This window comes from Centroberyx gerrardi, chromosome 15 (genome assembly GCF_048128805.1).
Source record: "Centroberyx gerrardi isolate f3 chromosome 15, fCenGer3.hap1.cur.20231027, whole genome shotgun sequence".
NCBI classification, from domain to species: domain Eukaryota; kingdom Metazoa; phylum Chordata; class Actinopteri; order Beryciformes; family Berycidae; genus Centroberyx; species Centroberyx gerrardi.
Genome location: NC_136011.1, coordinates 30,257,793 through 30,274,460, shown reverse-complemented (window position 1 = coordinate 30,274,460; position 16,668 = coordinate 30,257,793). Strand labels below are relative to the sequence as shown.

The following is a 16,668-nucleotide window of genomic DNA, read 5'->3' as shown; positions in this document are numbered from 1 at the left end:
GACTTTACACCTTAATGTCCAGACTGTGTTGTCACCATAGCAACTAACACTCAAAATTACATAGTTGCCATTTTATGCTGAACTAGACAAATTAGCATGACAAACAGTGGCAGGACCGTTCTATCCAGTCCGGTTCTGTGGGTCACAGGAAGTTCAAAGCAAAACTTTAGTCTGGTGTTTCTTAAAGTTCAGGTCAGGGACCGGACCGGGTCGAAACTGTTTCTGCTGGCTCAAAATATCATAATGTTCTACCTGTCTGGACAGCTTTAATGGATTTGTTAAAGTGGCAATCTGCAAATTCTTAGTGATTTTTTTAATTTTGTCTCAGACTGACAGACAAATCTCTAAGAAAACAAAGTCTGCACTCCCAAATATATTTCATGCTGCTACAAACAGCCTGACCAGCCTGACCAGTCTGACCAGCCTGACCAGCCTGCCCAGTCTGCCCAGTCTGGTGTTCAGGCTGCCCCCTCACCTGTACAGGTGGGGATCCGTCGTTGCTGTAGCGGAAGTCTCCCTCGTCTCCGGAGCTGACCTCCTCGTAGTCCTCCAGCATGCGGACCATCATGCCGCTCTTCAGGTTGTCCTGGACGTACTCCACGTAGGCCGAGCGGCTGGCGAAGTCCGTGCGGGTTTTGAAGCCGTTGCCCGTCTTCTTCTTGGGCGGCGTGGCGGCGGGCGGCGCGGCGACCGAGCCGACGGCGGCGAGGGCGACCGGCGAGGCGGAGAAACGAGGCTGGAAGATGGATCTGATGACGGGGCGCGCCGCCGCCTCCTGCTCCTCCCCGCACGTCCCCCCGCCCCCCGCCGCCGAGCCGTCCGGCGGCTGCCGGTTCCGGTCCCAGCCCATGACCCGCACCAGCTCCGAGATGAGGTTGGCCATCGCCATGGTGAACTCGAACTCCCGCTGGACGCGCAGGTGCTCCGTCTGGTGAGCGGCGCCGCAGGAGGAGGAGGAGGAAGAGACGGAGGAGGGGCCGGCGTCCTGACGGTCGGAACTAGACTCCGCCCCCGCCGTGTTGAGCTTGTCCATCAGAGACGTGACGCACAGGTAGCGCTTCACCAGAGAGAACAGCAGCTTCCCGGGGATCTGCACACAAACACACAATCCATCTGAGCTGAAACCTCGAGGTGACGGTTCAACTCCCCGTGAAGCTGAACCGGCAGAGCAAGGCACTGAAGATGCTTCCACATGGGACACGATACTCCACTCCTGTACATTTAAACTTATTACTTCAAACGTTTTGCACCGAGCATTAATTACTTTCCGCTGCATCCGGCTCGTTTCCCTTGCGGTCAAACTATTAGAAATTCCTGAATTATACCAAGGTGAAGCTGTCTGTTTCTGACCAGCTGTGTTTAAACAGTGATTAGTGATCTATGACCACTGTTAGATTTTGGATGTATACACACTACCAGTCAACAGTTTGGACACGTCACATTTTTCTTTATTTTTACTATTTTCCACATGTTAGAATAACAGTAAAGACTCAAAACTATGAAATAACACAAATGGAATTATGCAGCGACCAAAAAAGTGTTAAACAAATCAAAACTATCTTATATTTTAGATTCTTTGCCTTGATGGAAAGGCAAAGGCTTTGGAAAGAAATTCATACATAGGATCAACTTCACTATTTATATTTGACTAAGAAACTAATTTAAATTTAAGCAGAAGCCTTTAGATCAAAATGCTTTAAGAGAATGAAACAGAACATTCAGTCAGGTTCAGACTGTGGACTGGTGGTGAAATTCTCCAGAATCAATGTGGTATCCTCCCTGTGTGTGTGTGTGTGTGTGTGTGTGTGTGTGTGTGTGTGTGTGTGTGTGTGCTGAGCTGTCTACCTGCGGCAGGTGAATGCCTTCGAAGGAGATGCCGTGCTCCTCGGACGAGGTGGTCTCGGCGAACAGCTCCAGCAGGGTGTAGCGGTTGTCAAAGTCCATGTGCTGCTCGATCCCGTCCTGCTGACTGAGGGACAGCAGGACGTAGGCTCGACTCCCTGTCCCACACACACACACACACACACACACACACACACACACACACACACACACAGAGATAGAGACAGAGAGACAGGGAGAGACACTTTAGAAAATGTTGTGAATGTTGGACTCTGACTGTGTTCTCACTATAACTGATATTTCAATTCAAACTGAGCCAAAAACAAATTTTAACATTTCCATTCCTCTTTACTAGACAAATAAAACAGAAACAATACTGTTGCAAAAGATTTAACTGAATACTGGAATACTGTGTATACAGGGTGAAAACATATAGAGGAGGAGATGAGAGGAGGAGGAGGAGGAAGAGGAGGAGGAAAAGGCAGAATAAGAGGAGGAGAAGGAGAAGGAGAAGAAAGAGGAGGAGGAGGAGGAGGAAGAGGAGGATCCCAGTCCAAATAACGTGACAGAAGTGAAGTATTACGCAATTCAATCAGGAAGACTACTTATCATTCATTCATTCATGCTTTCTCTTTACCCAGTCACAGTTGGTGGTTCCCTCTTTTTCCAGAGAACCAATCAGAGTTAGCCGTCACTTCCTTGTCTTTTTCAAAGAGCCAATCGTCTAACGGGAGTATAAACACACCCCTTCTCTCAGATCTATGCCGCATGCTGCTGTCATTCCAGTCGCTGTGCTTACCTTCGCCCCTCCTCCACCCCTCCTCCACCCCTCCTCCACCCCTCCTCCACTAACGTCCCGGCAGAGGAACTCCCCAGGGGGGCGGGGCTTCCTAATTCCTACGTCTATCCCGGATGTACTCCTAACTTCACGAATGGGAGGAGTTCCTCCATGGAGCTTACGCCAAAGTTTCCATCTTGTTTTCATGTCATGAATAAAGTTTTTCATTTGAGCGTTCATCCTAGTCTCTCCTGATTGAAGTGAACTTTCCCTGTTGAATGAAGTGAGAGTTTGAAGTGTGTCAGGACAGTTGATGATGTCATCACAGCATCATTGCCTCTGTTTCCTCTGTTTGTTTCTAAAGAGACTCTGTGACTTCCTGCTCTGCACAAAATAACTCCCAATAGTTTAATTTCACTGAAAAGCTTCAGCATGTCAGCCTCAGGTTTAGTTTTCCTCAGAGCCGCTGGGTGTGGCAGCGAGCTCAGTTCACTCCTGAATGAATGAATGAATGAACGAATGAAAGAACGAATGAAAGAACGAATGAAAGAACGAGGCTGAAACTGTCTCTTTCTCCCTCAGGTGGTTCTGGGAAAATCAAACCCTGAACAGAACCTGGACCTGCGGCTCCGTCAGAGCGCTGGGAGTCCGATCACAGCTGCGATTCAGCCTGGATGGATGAGACGCTTCAGCCGCCTCACTTCCCCGCCGCGTGTCGAAACAGACAGCCGGTTGCTAAGGAACCCAAAAGGAAAACAAAAGTGCCACTGCCAAGGAGGATGAGGTGGTTTCTTGGTAAGAGTAGAAGAGTCTAAAATAGACAGGACAGACTCTTCCTGGTTTCTTCCTTCAGCACAAAACCCAGCTGACAGAGAAAGTTCATAACACTGCCATGGAAATAAATACAACAAACCAGGGTGTTGCAACAAACGTCTTATCTAACCCCCTTCCCTATGCGTTTACACCAAGCCTTTCACCATAGCTTCTGTCATAACACAGTATCTTCATGGTAACAATATCTTTCACCAACTGATTTTCGTTCAGCATTAAGATTATGAGTATTTTTGGTGTCTAAAAATGGAGAATAACGTCAATAATAGCGGAACAAGGGAACAAAAATCGAACTGGACAGAGGATGAGAAGGCGATTCTCCCGGAGGAAACAACAGCAGCCCATCTGTAACTCACATCCATAAGCAACGGGCATGGTGAGAGACGACAGAAAAAACGAACTCACTGTTAAACAGACGGTGGAGGAGAGTGTCTGAGAAATATGAAAAGAAATACGAAACAGTGACGGCGAAAAAAAGAAGAGGGACTCTGGAAAATCAACCTCAACCGTCGGGCAATCCTCCGCGGATGCGGAGGATTGCCCGACGGTTGAGGTTGATTTTCTCTCATTCTCTCATCAGCTGAGCGTCACTCATATTTTCCACGGGTTTAGTCCTTTCACGAATAACGCGTCTCGGGAATCTCCTCTTCCTCAAGAAAAATAAAATTGTCATTGTGTTTTTTTTTCCAAAAGCAGCAGCTAGATAAGACACCTTCATATTTTCTGAGTAAAGTGGTCGCTAAGGACTTTGCTGCAACGCATAACGGACCTTAAGTAGATATTATTTTAGAAACCCTTAAGCGTACCCTTGGGCATTTTCATGTAACACATTTGCACAATCGATTCCTCAGTGTTTTCTTTAGCGTTAAGGGTTTTCCTGCAGCCGGGGCACCGGGCCTTAAAGGAGGCAGCAGGGCAAGTCTTAGCCTCTGTTGATATTACATCTGCTTTATTGTAAATTAAATTAAACTACACAGACTGTTCAGTCATTACTGCCTTTGCCAGGCTGACTCTTCCGCTTCCTGAGTGTCGTCAGCCAAACCAAAGATCATCTATGTTTTAGAAGATGATTCACTCAAAAAAAAAGAACAAAAAAACAAAAACTGGCCTGTTTTCTGGACTGCAAAAGTAGGTGTTAACCCTTACATGTCTGCTCTGCTTGGACAGAGCGCAGCCTGGACGTGGACCAGACCCCTTCTTCTAAAGAACTACTCAAAAAAAATATATATATAACCTGCGGCCCTGATGTGAAGCGGCGTCAGAGTGAGATCTCTCTGCTTTTTACTCATCTCACACCAAATACGACATCGTCAAAACATGCCAGTGGTGATCGTCAGCATCCCAAAATTGGATGTCTCTCCGGTTCCTGATGACACACAGCAGAAACACTCAGCCGGGATTTTCTCCCAAAAAAAAAAAAAAACACATCCAGGATTTTCCCACCATGTGACCGAACCCCCTCTGTCCTGCAGGCAGCGCTCCGGGCCTGCAGCACCAAAACCAGGGAGAAGGAAATCGTTTTTTTTTTGCTTTATTCAGAATTCAGTCAATACTTTTTTAGATTATTTTTGGGCATTTTATGTTTTAGAGAGAGGAGGATGACAGCAGTAAGGCAGCAGCCACACTGACCCGTCCGTCTGCCTTCATTTCAGCTCATTTCAGTTTCAATTCAACTCGTCAGCGTCCCTTCAGCCAATCAGATCGTTCCTACGTTTGTTCTGTAGAAACTAGCGGCGAACACAGAGACGACCGTCCGACCGAAACAAAGATAAAACAGAGAAAGCCTGGTGGAGCGTTGGGATGACTGGAGGTTTTCAGATCAGTTTCTGATTGAGTTTATAATGTAGAGTCTGTTTCTTCTTCTGTTCTTCTGCCTCGCCGCCATGTTGACGCTCACAACAAACCAACACACACACATCAATCATCAATAACTCTGTTTACTGACGGATCAGTGCGGCTGCCGTCTAAACCAGTAAGGAGGCTTGACTGCAGCGTACAGGAATCTTTTTCTTTTTCACTGACCAGCTGTTTTCTCTGCAGCAGCTGCTCAGGGTTTCAGATACAGACTCTCACTGTACTGCAAGACTGTTGTTCATGCATTTGTTGGGAGTCTATAAACGACCTCCTTGTTGCGCTGAAAGCAACACAGACATGAAGAATTACGCAAGAAGCAGCAGGGGGAGGAGCAGGAGGAGGAGGGGGAGGAGGAAGAGGGGGAGGAGGAGGAGGAGGAGGAGGGGGAGGAGGAAGAGGGGGAGGAGGAGGAGGAGGAGGGGGAGGAGGAAGAGGGGGAGGAGGAGGAGGAGGAGGAGGGTCCCGCCGCAGGCCGCTGGCCGCAGCAGCCCGGCCTCAGCCTCCTGTGTGCAGCAGATAAGGCCGACAGTGATAATGCTGCATGGAAAACACAGTGGAGGTTTATCGGTCCTGAGGTCACAGCAGCCGGTGGAAACACACCTGACTGCAGGACAAACCCTCCGACTCTTCAACACAAGTTTCAGCAGCAGCTCTCCTGTCTGAGCCGTAACACTGCTCAACAATTCAGCAATAAAACAAATCTAATTCTCAATATGAACTTCTGCAACTTCCAAATCTCAGAGTCTGCAGTTCATTTCTTCAGAGAGAGTTTGGTCCAAACTGGATTTGTGAACAAGGAGTTTTAGAATCAAAACCTTCATCAGACTCAAACTCAGTAAATCTGCTCACTCACATCCAGTTTTTAACTAAATCACTTTCTTATGACAAGAAAAACTTGTGACGATATGAATCGCAATTGCAATATTCTGTCAAATAATCGCAATTCGATTTTCTTTGTCAATATCTTTCAGCCCTAATCTGTTGTTTTCTTATGTAAACTGTTTGCACTTTCTGAAGAAAAATTCCCTGTAAAATCCAGCAACTCGTCTTCCTTCACACAGGCAGAGACACAGATGAGAAAGCAGCAGTTTCACGTTCAGCATCAACGGTCAAAATCCATCAGCTGCCAGAGAGAAGCAGAGCGAACTGACCGAGTTCAACTACTGAGCAGCTGAACTCAAACACAGTGAAGCCAGATTCACTTTGGTGTTACAGCATGTGGAGCTGAAACGATCGAGCAGATTAATCGATCGACAGAAAATAAATCGATTCTGATTAATTGTTTTAGTCATTTATCAAGTAAAAACACCAACACCACAGATTCCTTTGATTTTCTCTGTTTCATCTCATTAGTAAATGAACTTTGTGTTTTCTGGCTGCTGCTCAGACTGAGGGAGAAACCTGAAGAATCACTTTGGACTCTGGGAACTCAGATGGACATTTGTCTTTATTTTTGACATTTTAGAGACTAAATAATTAATCCGAAAAATAATCGCTAATGGAAATAACAGTTAGTTGCAGCCCTAGTAGTATTAAGTGGGAACCTTGTGTACTTAATGAAGTCCCCCCAACCGGTTTCATGAACCTGGCTCACGCAGGATAAAGACTGAAACCACCACAGACTGGATGAGGCTGTTTAAGATTTCACAATAAAAGCAAAAGTTGAAGTTTGCGCCGAAAAAACATCTAAAAAGTTTCAGAAGAAGAAAAACTCTTGTCATTTCTTTTCTGTTTTTTTTGGTATTTCAGGCTATTAATAATAATATTTTATTATTATATATTATCATTATTATTACTAGAAATTTGATCTCAATATTCAAGCATTTGATGTAATTTGCTCATTCTGCCGTTTCCAGGAAAACAGGCTGATTGTGGAAAAGAGAAACACCAAATTTTTCACTACAACTATGATTATTTTTGCTTTTTACTATTCTACCACTACTAGATTATAAGTTTATCATTTAAAAGTTTGCACAGTTGTGTTCTAAGCAACACAGCTGCGATATTACAGAAAATATTGCGATATTTGATAGTATGGAATATCGACCCAAGCCTTGTGGGTAATAGGAATTTCTACAAATTACAGAAATAGCAGATTTGCGCAAGATTACAATCACCGCCGATCCATTTCAATACTTAATCTGAGACCGAGTGGATGTGAAAGTCTGAGAGACAGAAGAGACAGAAGAGACGCTCTGCATCTGACAGCAGCAGGGAAAGTCAGTCTCCTCTCCTCTCTGACTGTGTGTGTGTGTGTGTGTGTGTGTGTGTGTGTGTGTGTGTGTGTGAGTGTGTGTGAGAGTGTGTGTGATATGGTGGTAACTGTTAGTCAGTATCTGGGAAGTTAGTTCTATTCTAAACATCTAGTTGGCTGATAAAACAGTGGCAGTGCCAGGTCAATCAGTCAACTGCTATGGTGTGATGACTAAAAACTTAGCTTCCTATTCTGGTGTGTGTGTGTGTGTGTACATGTGTATGTATTTGAATTCTATGTATTTACATGTGCACAGGTCTATGCAAGCCACAGATGAAATGAAACCCCCTGAGTCAGCAGCTGTGTTACCTGCGTCGTGCGACGCCAGCGCTCGCAGCATCTTGCCGGCGCTGCGCCTGGTCTGCCGCTCCTTGTTGCACAGCAGCTCCATCAGCAGGTCCAGCGCTCCCGTCTCCTTGAAGACGCCGACCAGCGAGCCGATGCTGGCGTAGGCGCTCAGCACGTGGATGGTGTGCGTGATGCTGATGGCGAAGTCGCTCTTCTTGGCCATCTGCTTCCTGGCGCGGCGGACCAGGTTCTTCACGTCGTCCTTCATGTCCGACAGCTCCACCTCGTCGAAGGTCACGTCGGTGGGGAACTCTCCGCCGGTCCGCGGGCCGCCGTCCGCCGCCTCGCCCTCCTCCTCCTCCTGCTGGCCCTGCTGCGGGGCGCGCTGGCCGTCCGTCTTCCTCTTGCCCAGCAGGGTGGGGCAGTTGGCGTACACGTCCTCCGTCGACATCCACATCAGGATGTTCTCCGTCTTGCTCTCCCCCGACGTCGACCCGCCGGACCCGCCTCCCCCGGAGCCGCCGCTCCCCGCCCCGCCCGTCTCGCCGGCCCCGCCCCCGGAGCCGGTGCCGTCGTCGACGGTGACCAGGGACCAGCGGATCAGGTACTCGGTCTGGCCGTCGTGCGTGCGGCGCTGGCGGATCAGCTCCTCGGGGAAGGCCTGCAGCTTGGGGCCGAGCTGGACCAGCAGGTTCCCATTGCGGCGCTCGCCCACCATGGTAGCTGAGGTGGGGGGGGGGTAGGGTGGGGGGGGGGGGGGGACATATCACACACATCAGATACACATGTAGTTATCAGACTGGACTCGGGTACAATAACAGCCACTCAAATACATTTTCTTGCAGGTCTATCAGGGTCTGAAATTGTCCTGCAGGTAAAATCAGTAAAAACAGTAAAAACAGTGTCGGCAGTTAAATCAGATGCTTTGTGAATTCTGGTCTCAGTCGCCGGCGCAGCAGCTGGGAGACGAAGTTAACTTCCTGTCCTCACAGTCCGGACACATTTCCATCCTGACAGACAGGAAAAACATTCAGCTTCTCTTGGAGGCAGATGGATGCTCTTCAAAAAACCTTTTTATTGACGCAGTAAAAAGCGTTTCGGCTGCATGTCTTCATCAATAAAGGTTTTCCTGAAGAGCGTCCATCTGCCTCCAAGAGTAGCTGATTTTTTTTCCTCTCTAGTTATTTCCTGTTCATGCACCTGGGTCTGAGGACGAAGTTGCGACAGGTTTTTTCTCTTGTGCATCCTGACAGACGCACGACGACAAACTCACAGCAGACAAACTAACTGTCAGCTTAACGGCTTTTGATCAATGTTCCAATTCATTTTACATACTAAAATGCAATTTATACTGTGTGTGTGTGTGTGTGTGTGCCAGTGTGTTGAGAGAGAGAGAGAGAGAGGGAGGGAGAGAGAGAGTGTGTGTGTGTGTGTGTGTGTGTGTGTGTGTGTGTGCGCGCAGGTCGTGTCAAGGCTAAATTGTTGTAATATCCGTTTCCCTGAGAAGTTCAAACAGTGAAATGTCAGTGACTGGTTGTGACTCCACATCGCCTTGATCTTTAAATGAAAAATACTCCACTTAGTTTTAACATGGGGGTTACTTGTATCTTGACCACCATGAAAACCAGAATATAATCTACTGACCAAGACCAGATGCAGCTGGACCAGTTTGTAGCGTTTGAATGAGGCGAAAACCTCCTGAAAACTGACATTGAACACGTTGGTGAACAGATTCAACAACAGATCTGCTTTAAGACAAAGCATCCTGGATCCGTCCTCATTTTGCATTTCTGTTCTTGGTTTACACTAAAATGAGTATTTAAAAATAAAAGTAGATCCGGTCTCCCAAACAGGAACTATCTCTCCTAAATGGTATCCCTCCTCTGTGTTCTCTTCCATCAGTAAAAATTTAATTTGGTGAGATTCTGTTCTGAAGCGTCGGACCAACAGTCAGCTGGACTCACAGCAGCAGATCTGATGCTGAATCTGTTCACCAACGTGTTCAATGTCAGTTTCCATTCAAATGAATGGGAAGAAAAAATCTGAACGCTACAAACTGGTCCAGCTGCATCTGGTCTTGGTCAGTAGATTATATTCTGCTTTTCAAATAAATAAGTCCATGTTGAAACTAAGTGGAATATTGCTTTAAACTCTTTAATGCTGTTAAAACAGCTACAGCTGATGAAGCTTTTCTACCTGAAGGGGGAAACTAACACCAACTCTCTCCTCCACCAGTCAAAGTGTTTGTTGGATTACACAACTTCAACACCCAGTTTCATGATTTCACCAGACAAACTGCTTGTTAACAGAAAAGAGACTGGCTGTTCAGCTGTAAGGTCTCATCTCTCCATAGACAGGAGCTTTATTTTATGGACACAGTATGATTTTAATACCCAAATGTTCTATATTTTACAGAAGTGTTTTCAATTTGGAACTGGAAAATGTCCCCAAAAAGTCAGATTTGAGTCGTGAAGTACAGTTAAACTGTTTTTTAATGCTGTTTTAATGCTGTAAAGTGCTTTGAGTTATTGAGAAAGTGCTATAGAAATAAAATGTATTATTACTAGTATTATTATTATTATTATAGCTGTTGCAAAGCAGATAACTGGTTTATTTTGAGTTACATGTGAAGAGCTTCAGTGAAAATGAAATATCCATTATTTACAAATCTTGACGCCTTCTATGACAAATGATTGATAGGGTAAAAAGTACTTTCTAAAGAATAAGAGGGAACTAAAGACCATCCTGGATCAAAGGAGAACACTTTTATAACTATTCTCTATGAAGTCGCTCCAGACTTTACACATCTGTAGTTTGAGTCTCATTTCTCTGGTTTCTGACTTCAGAAATCAGTTGTTGATGTTCAGTCCTGTCTGGCCTGTCCTGCTCCATGGGAATGACATGCAGCTATTCTGAATTTTATTGTTTTGTCTCTTTAATCACCAGCCAGCTGTCTTCAACTTTTGACAGTTTTCTCTAAAAGCTGTACTGGCTTATAATGCGTCTTAAACCAAACAGATGGCCGAATGTCTTTAATAAAATCATATTGTCCGTGTCTCAGTGAGCCTTGAAGAGGTCTCCGGTCTAAATTAAAGTTCAATTTTAAATCAATCAGGGACTGAGCTTCCTAACCAGCTCACATCAGAAATACATTTGACGGACAGGTTCAGACTGTTTTAGCTCGTTAGCTCCTGCTGAACGGCTGGAGGGAGTTTCCCGCCCCGGACCAGCCATAATAGTTCAATTTTTTTTAATTTTTTTTTTATAGATTTTCATTTTCGCCTTGTAAAGACACACTTCCTCTTTCTGCACACGCCACGGCATCTTTTTCAGATGATATCACATGTGTTGGGCGTGTTGTCTAACGTTAGCCGTCAGTGCGGGTCAGTCTAATTGTTGAAACAGCTAGCCAAACTGGCTAGTCAGTGTGAACTGCTAACACACCAAGTTAGCCGAAACCACTCTTTAGAATAATGTCATTAACAGACAGATTGTATAAGTGCCAGTTTAGCATGGCTCACTCGGCTTCACTTGTTACCCACTTATAACACAGCACTGTTATACACAGCTAGCGAACGTTTATTCCTAGCTAAATTCCAGAGACTAGCCTGACCCCTAACGTTATACCTCAATGCAACAGACTAAATAGCTAACCACAGCAGCTAACGTTAGCAGTCTTTTCTATTCTGTGTTTAGTCAGTGACTTGTCTGTCGGACAGCTGAGTAACTAGAAGCAGTGTGCCTCGTTAGCTAGTCAGCTGAGTGTTCATTTAGTCTAGCTGGCTAGTTAGTTAAACCATGGTAACTAGCTATAAAACCAGATGCATGCCCCGTACTCTCCAGTTATTAGAGAACGTCACCCCAAAGTCCATTCAACAGTCTCGCAGTTTAATGTGTCATTGCTTATGGGAAAAGGTGTATACCTGTTACAACACGACGTAAGACCTTTTGCTATTTAGTATAGTCCTCTGGCAAATTCGGCATGTATAAAGTCCATCAAACAATACTGTACCTCCATAAAATCTCAACTTTTAGAATGGGTTCATAATGCTAGCTACCGCCTTCCGCGGTGTATTTTGGGAGGAGATTATTATGGGAGAAGCAGGTAAAGCAGTTCTAAAAGTTTAAATTTTCTTAGACTGTGATCCTTAATGAATTATAAGTATGCCGAATTGAAGAGTGTGTCCCAGCGATTCAGCTGAAGTCTTCCGCAGTATTTTAAGCGGTATATATCTTTGCCGATAAGCAAGGCTACAATTTCCAGGTTTTGGAATGGAATCTGGCGTGACGTTTTCTCAATACAAGAGAACGGCACGTATCGGGCTAATGTGTCAGGCTGAGGAGCCGCGGTGGGCCTGCCCGGCTAGCCGACTGGGTCAGGCAGGAGAGCGGCTGCTGAGACAGTCCGGCCCGGGGAAACAGCTCGGTGTCGCGGTGGTTCCGGCTTACCTGCTGTGTCACAGACTTTACCCTTCTGGACTGGTTTCCCCCTCAAGCGATGGAGTTTTCTTCTCCGCTGTAAAGTGTCGTTTCCCAGCCTGGTAGAGTGTGTTTTAGTCACCGCTAGTCTGAACTGTGGAATGCGCACTGTGACAGTTACAGGAACAGCGCCAGAGATTTTCTATTGAGAAGATGAACCACGCAACAGCAAAAAGTCACCCATCTTCCGGTCTGGAAAGGTGGTCGTTAAACTCACGCATGCGGACGATATCAGCATAGCTGTTGCCATAGTGACCGATCTGGTACATGCCTGATACAGAGACTACTCATGGCAAAAACGTAAATTCTGTCACTGGGTGTTAACAGAACCTCCAGCCTGTGTGGTTCAAATAAACCACACATGTTTTTTACGTAAGTTATCTGCAACAGTACACTAGAGCTTCTGCGTGACGTTTGCCGTGGATGGAAATTGAGCAAGAGTGAGAGCTCTTTGTTAATATTTACTCTCTGATATTACTTGTCCTCTCTTCTTCGTTTGGCTGTCAGGTTTGCGTTGACGCTCTCCACCGCCCTCCACCGCCTCCTACCGCTCCCTACCGCTCTCTACCGCCCTCCTCCGCCCCCTACCGCTCTCTACCGCTCTCTACCGCCCTCTACTACCCTCTACCGCTCTCTACCGCCCTCCACTACCCTCTACCGCTCTCTACCGCCCTCTACTACCCTCTACCGCTCTTTACCGCTCTCTACCGCCCCCTACCGACCGCAAACACGCAAGAAGAGGGCGAAAACAGAAAGCAAAAGTGTTTTACAGACAATACGACAATAATAAATAAAGGCAAATAAGATGAATCACAAAAATGAAAAAAAAAAATCAAAAATCAAAACAGATCATGGTACTTCGTAAAGAACAAGAGGGAACTGAAGAACTTGGTGGATCAAATGTTAACACTTTTCATGCTGGCTCATCTATAGTTTAGAAATATGAAATGATGTTTTTCATCTGCAGACAGGAGGTGTTATGGATCCGTTTTCCTGTTCTGCAGCAGGACCAGAGACACATCAGTGCAGAACTTTACTTCCTGTGTTTCCTGCAGCTTCTCTCCAGCCTGCTGCTCTGTGTGATTCTATTCATTATGATTCTATTATCTGCTGTTTTTAATGAATAGAATCACACAGTGAAGCGGATGTTGTCTCTCCTCTCAGTCGGCCCTCACTGTCAGTCACAGAGGAGAAATCTCTGCTCTTAATCAGGTGACTTTCCTAAACTTTACGACCCAACGAGCCTCCACACACACACACACACACACACACACACACTGCTGTCATTTAACCTGATGTTGTGAGACAGAAGTCGTTGGTTAAGCAGTGCAGAGGTGGCACCACACCTCCAAAAGTGGTGGGGCGAAATGTGATGAAGACGTTCATGCTATTGAAAACAGGCATCATGTCCCTGTGGGGGATATCTGCAAGATATTTCATGGATATCAGTGCATTTCAAATACTTCAAACATGCCACAGTTAGAGAAGATTTTTTTAGTAGTGAAAGACCTAGATACTTCCTCTGTAACTTCAGGGTTAGAGGGTTCCTTGGTGGCCAAGGGGTTCTCTTCTAAAATCATGTTGTGGAATAGACTTGAGGCCCGTTCACACCTAGATACTGAACATGCTAGCAGGTGGGAAACTGTTTGTTGTTTCATCTTCCTCTAATGTCACACTCAGTTGGTTTTAGTCTCATTTCTACTTGAGATAACACTTGTAGAAGTATAGTTTTGTTTTACCTTTTAAGCAGGTAGGTGTGTTTGTTTTAAGAAGTTTATTGTACAGAGCTGATCTGGGTGGGTGGAGCTGCATCAAGCCAGACAGAGAGAGCCAGAGGAACATCAAATCTGTTTGTCATTTTTATGGCTAAATGCATTGGGACAGGCTGGAATTGAACCCAGAACCTTCACGTTAGGAGGAAGACGCTCTATCAGACTGAGCCACCAGGACAACCTGGCCTGATTTACTCTTGTAGAAAGACAATTAAACAGGGGATTAACACTGAAACACTCAATGGAATGATTACATTAAATATGAAGTGAAACTGTACATATGGCATCTTGTACCGGCTTGTATGGCTATGATGCTGTAAATGTGTTTTTGAAAAAATAAACTATTTGCATTTGAATTTCCCACAGCTTGCTCCTTAATAAGTTCTTGACTTTCCCTTTGGTGCTTAGTGTTTCTGGAACAGCCTCCCTCTGTGCTCACAGGTAGTGTAGAGGTAAGACCCTCCACTCTGGAGTCACACGTGGGCCTGGAGGTCACAGTGTAGAGGTAAGACCCTCCACTCTGGAGTCACACGTGGGCCTGGAGGTCATAGTGTAGAGGTAAGACCCTCCACTCTGGAGTCACACGTGGGCCTGGAGGTCATAGTGTAGAGGTAAGACCCTCCACTCTGGAGTCACACGTGGGCCTGGAGGTCATAGTGTAGAGGTAAGACCCTCCACTCTGGAGTCACACGTGGGCCTGGAGGTCATAGTGTAGAGGTAAGACCCTCCACTCTGGAGTCACACGTGGGCCTGGAGGTCATAGTGTAGAGGTAAGACCCTCCACTCTGGAGTCACACGTGGGCCTGGAGGCCTGGGATCAAATCCCACCAGGCAGCAGCAAGGTAAGGCTTCAGACAAGGTAAGACAAGGTGAGTGACAAATAAAAGACCAACAACGTGACAGTACTTAATACCTCAAATTAAACATGAAAAAACCCATCCAAAACACACTAAACCCAACCAAAAATGCCTTCAAACGACAAAGACGTGTCTAAACAAAAAACTATAACAACACTAAACATGGTGTACACCCCAAACTGAAAAAACCCCCAAATAAAACAATACTAAAAAAGCAATAACCAAACACCGCCATACAGGTACCTGGTGGTTCAAAACCAAAAGTGTGTGTACACACAAACACAAAAACACACCTGTCAAAAGTTTTACTTTTTTCTTCTTCTTGTTTCCTCATCAGGATTCTTGTCTCAACAGGATCATCAGTGAGTTCTAGTGAAAATAAAGTGACACAATCTGAATCTGAAAGTTCCTGTATCAATTAATAGAAATCTGATCTGTTCTACAAAGTACTGCAATCTGAGTAGTTTGAAATACAAAAATGCTGCTTCCACCAGCTTCTACTACTACTACTACTGCTACTACTACTTCTACTACTACTGCTACTACTACTTCTACTACTACTACTACTACTACTTCTACTACTACTGCTACTACTACTTCTACTACTACTACTACTACTACTTCTACTACTACTGCTACTACTACTTCTACTACTACTGCTACTTCTACTACTACTACTACTACTACTTCTACTACTACTGCTACTACTACTTCTACTACTACTTCTACTACTACTACTACTTCTGCTACTACTGCTGCTACTACTACTACTACTACTACTACTTCTACTACTACTGCTACTACTACTTCTACTACTACTTCTACTACTACTACTTCTACTACTACTGCTACTGCTACTACTACTGCTACTACTACTACTTCTACTACTACTACTACTTCTACTGCTACTACTACTACTACTACTACTACTTCTACTACTACTGCTACTACTACTTCTACTACTACTTCTACTACTACTACTACTTCTGCTACTACTGCTGCTACTACTGCTGCTACCACTACTACTACTACTACTACTGCTACTACTTCTACTGCTACTACTTCTACTACTACTTCTACTACTACTACTACTTCTGCTACTACTGCTGCTACTACTGCTGCTACCACTACTACTACTACTACTACTGCTACTACTTCTACTGCTACTACTTCTACTACTACTTCTACTACTACTACTTCTACTACTACTGCTACTGCTACTACTACTGCTACTACTACTACTTCTACTACTACTACTACTTCTACTGCTACTACTACTACTACTACTACTGCTGCTACTACTACTACTACTGCTACTACTACTACTACTGATACTACTACTACTACTGCTACTACTACTATTGCGTATAAGTATTACAAAAGCCTACAACAAATTAATTGGTTAAAACAGCCTTGAGGTGGGATTCAAGAACACATCTTTCAAACACTTTGCTTGATTAATTGTGAGTTTTACTAGGCTGTAATAATTACAATAAGGATTTCAGAGTTAGTATTTTCCAAAAGCACACACAAATTTTTTTGTGACATTTAAAAAAAAAAAAAAAAAAAAACACCCCTTGACACAAACCAGTCCACCACTTTAGCCCAAAATTTATTGGGGGAAAAAAACATGCAAAAAGAAATTATTTATGTACATTCTACATATTTTCTAATAATGAACAATTATTTATTTAAAAAAAACACTTTTAATGA

The 16,668-nt window shown here is 44.8% G+C and overlaps 2 protein-coding genes across 2 annotated transcripts in view; one reads left to right on the top strand and one right to left on the bottom strand.

Moving 5' to 3' along the window:
- The window catches only part of cul9 (cullin 9), a 57,092-nt gene extending 44,656 nt beyond the window's left edge, over window positions 1–12,436 (bottom strand). Inside the window, 4 exon segments of the mRNA XM_078288868.1 lie at window positions 476–1,090; window positions 1,846–2,000; window positions 7,869–8,570; window positions 12,297–12,436. Of these exon segments, the coding sequence (XP_078144994.1) occupies window positions 476–1,090; window positions 1,846–2,000; window positions 7,869–8,565 (1,467 nt within the window). The 5' untranslated portion in view covers window positions 8,566–8,570; window positions 12,297–12,436.
- The window catches only part of syndig1 (synapse differentiation inducing 1), a 36,108-nt gene continuing 31,613 nt past the window's right edge, over window positions 12,174–16,668 (top strand). The window contains exons 1-4 of the mRNA XM_078288654.1: window positions 12,174–12,388; window positions 12,834–13,057; window positions 14,507–14,589; window positions 14,809–14,940. Of these exons, the coding sequence (XP_078144780.1) occupies window positions 12,174–12,388; window positions 12,834–13,057; window positions 14,507–14,589; window positions 14,809–14,940 (654 nt within the window). The remainder of the gene's footprint in view (window positions 12,389–12,833; window positions 13,058–14,506; window positions 14,590–14,808; window positions 14,941–16,668) is intronic.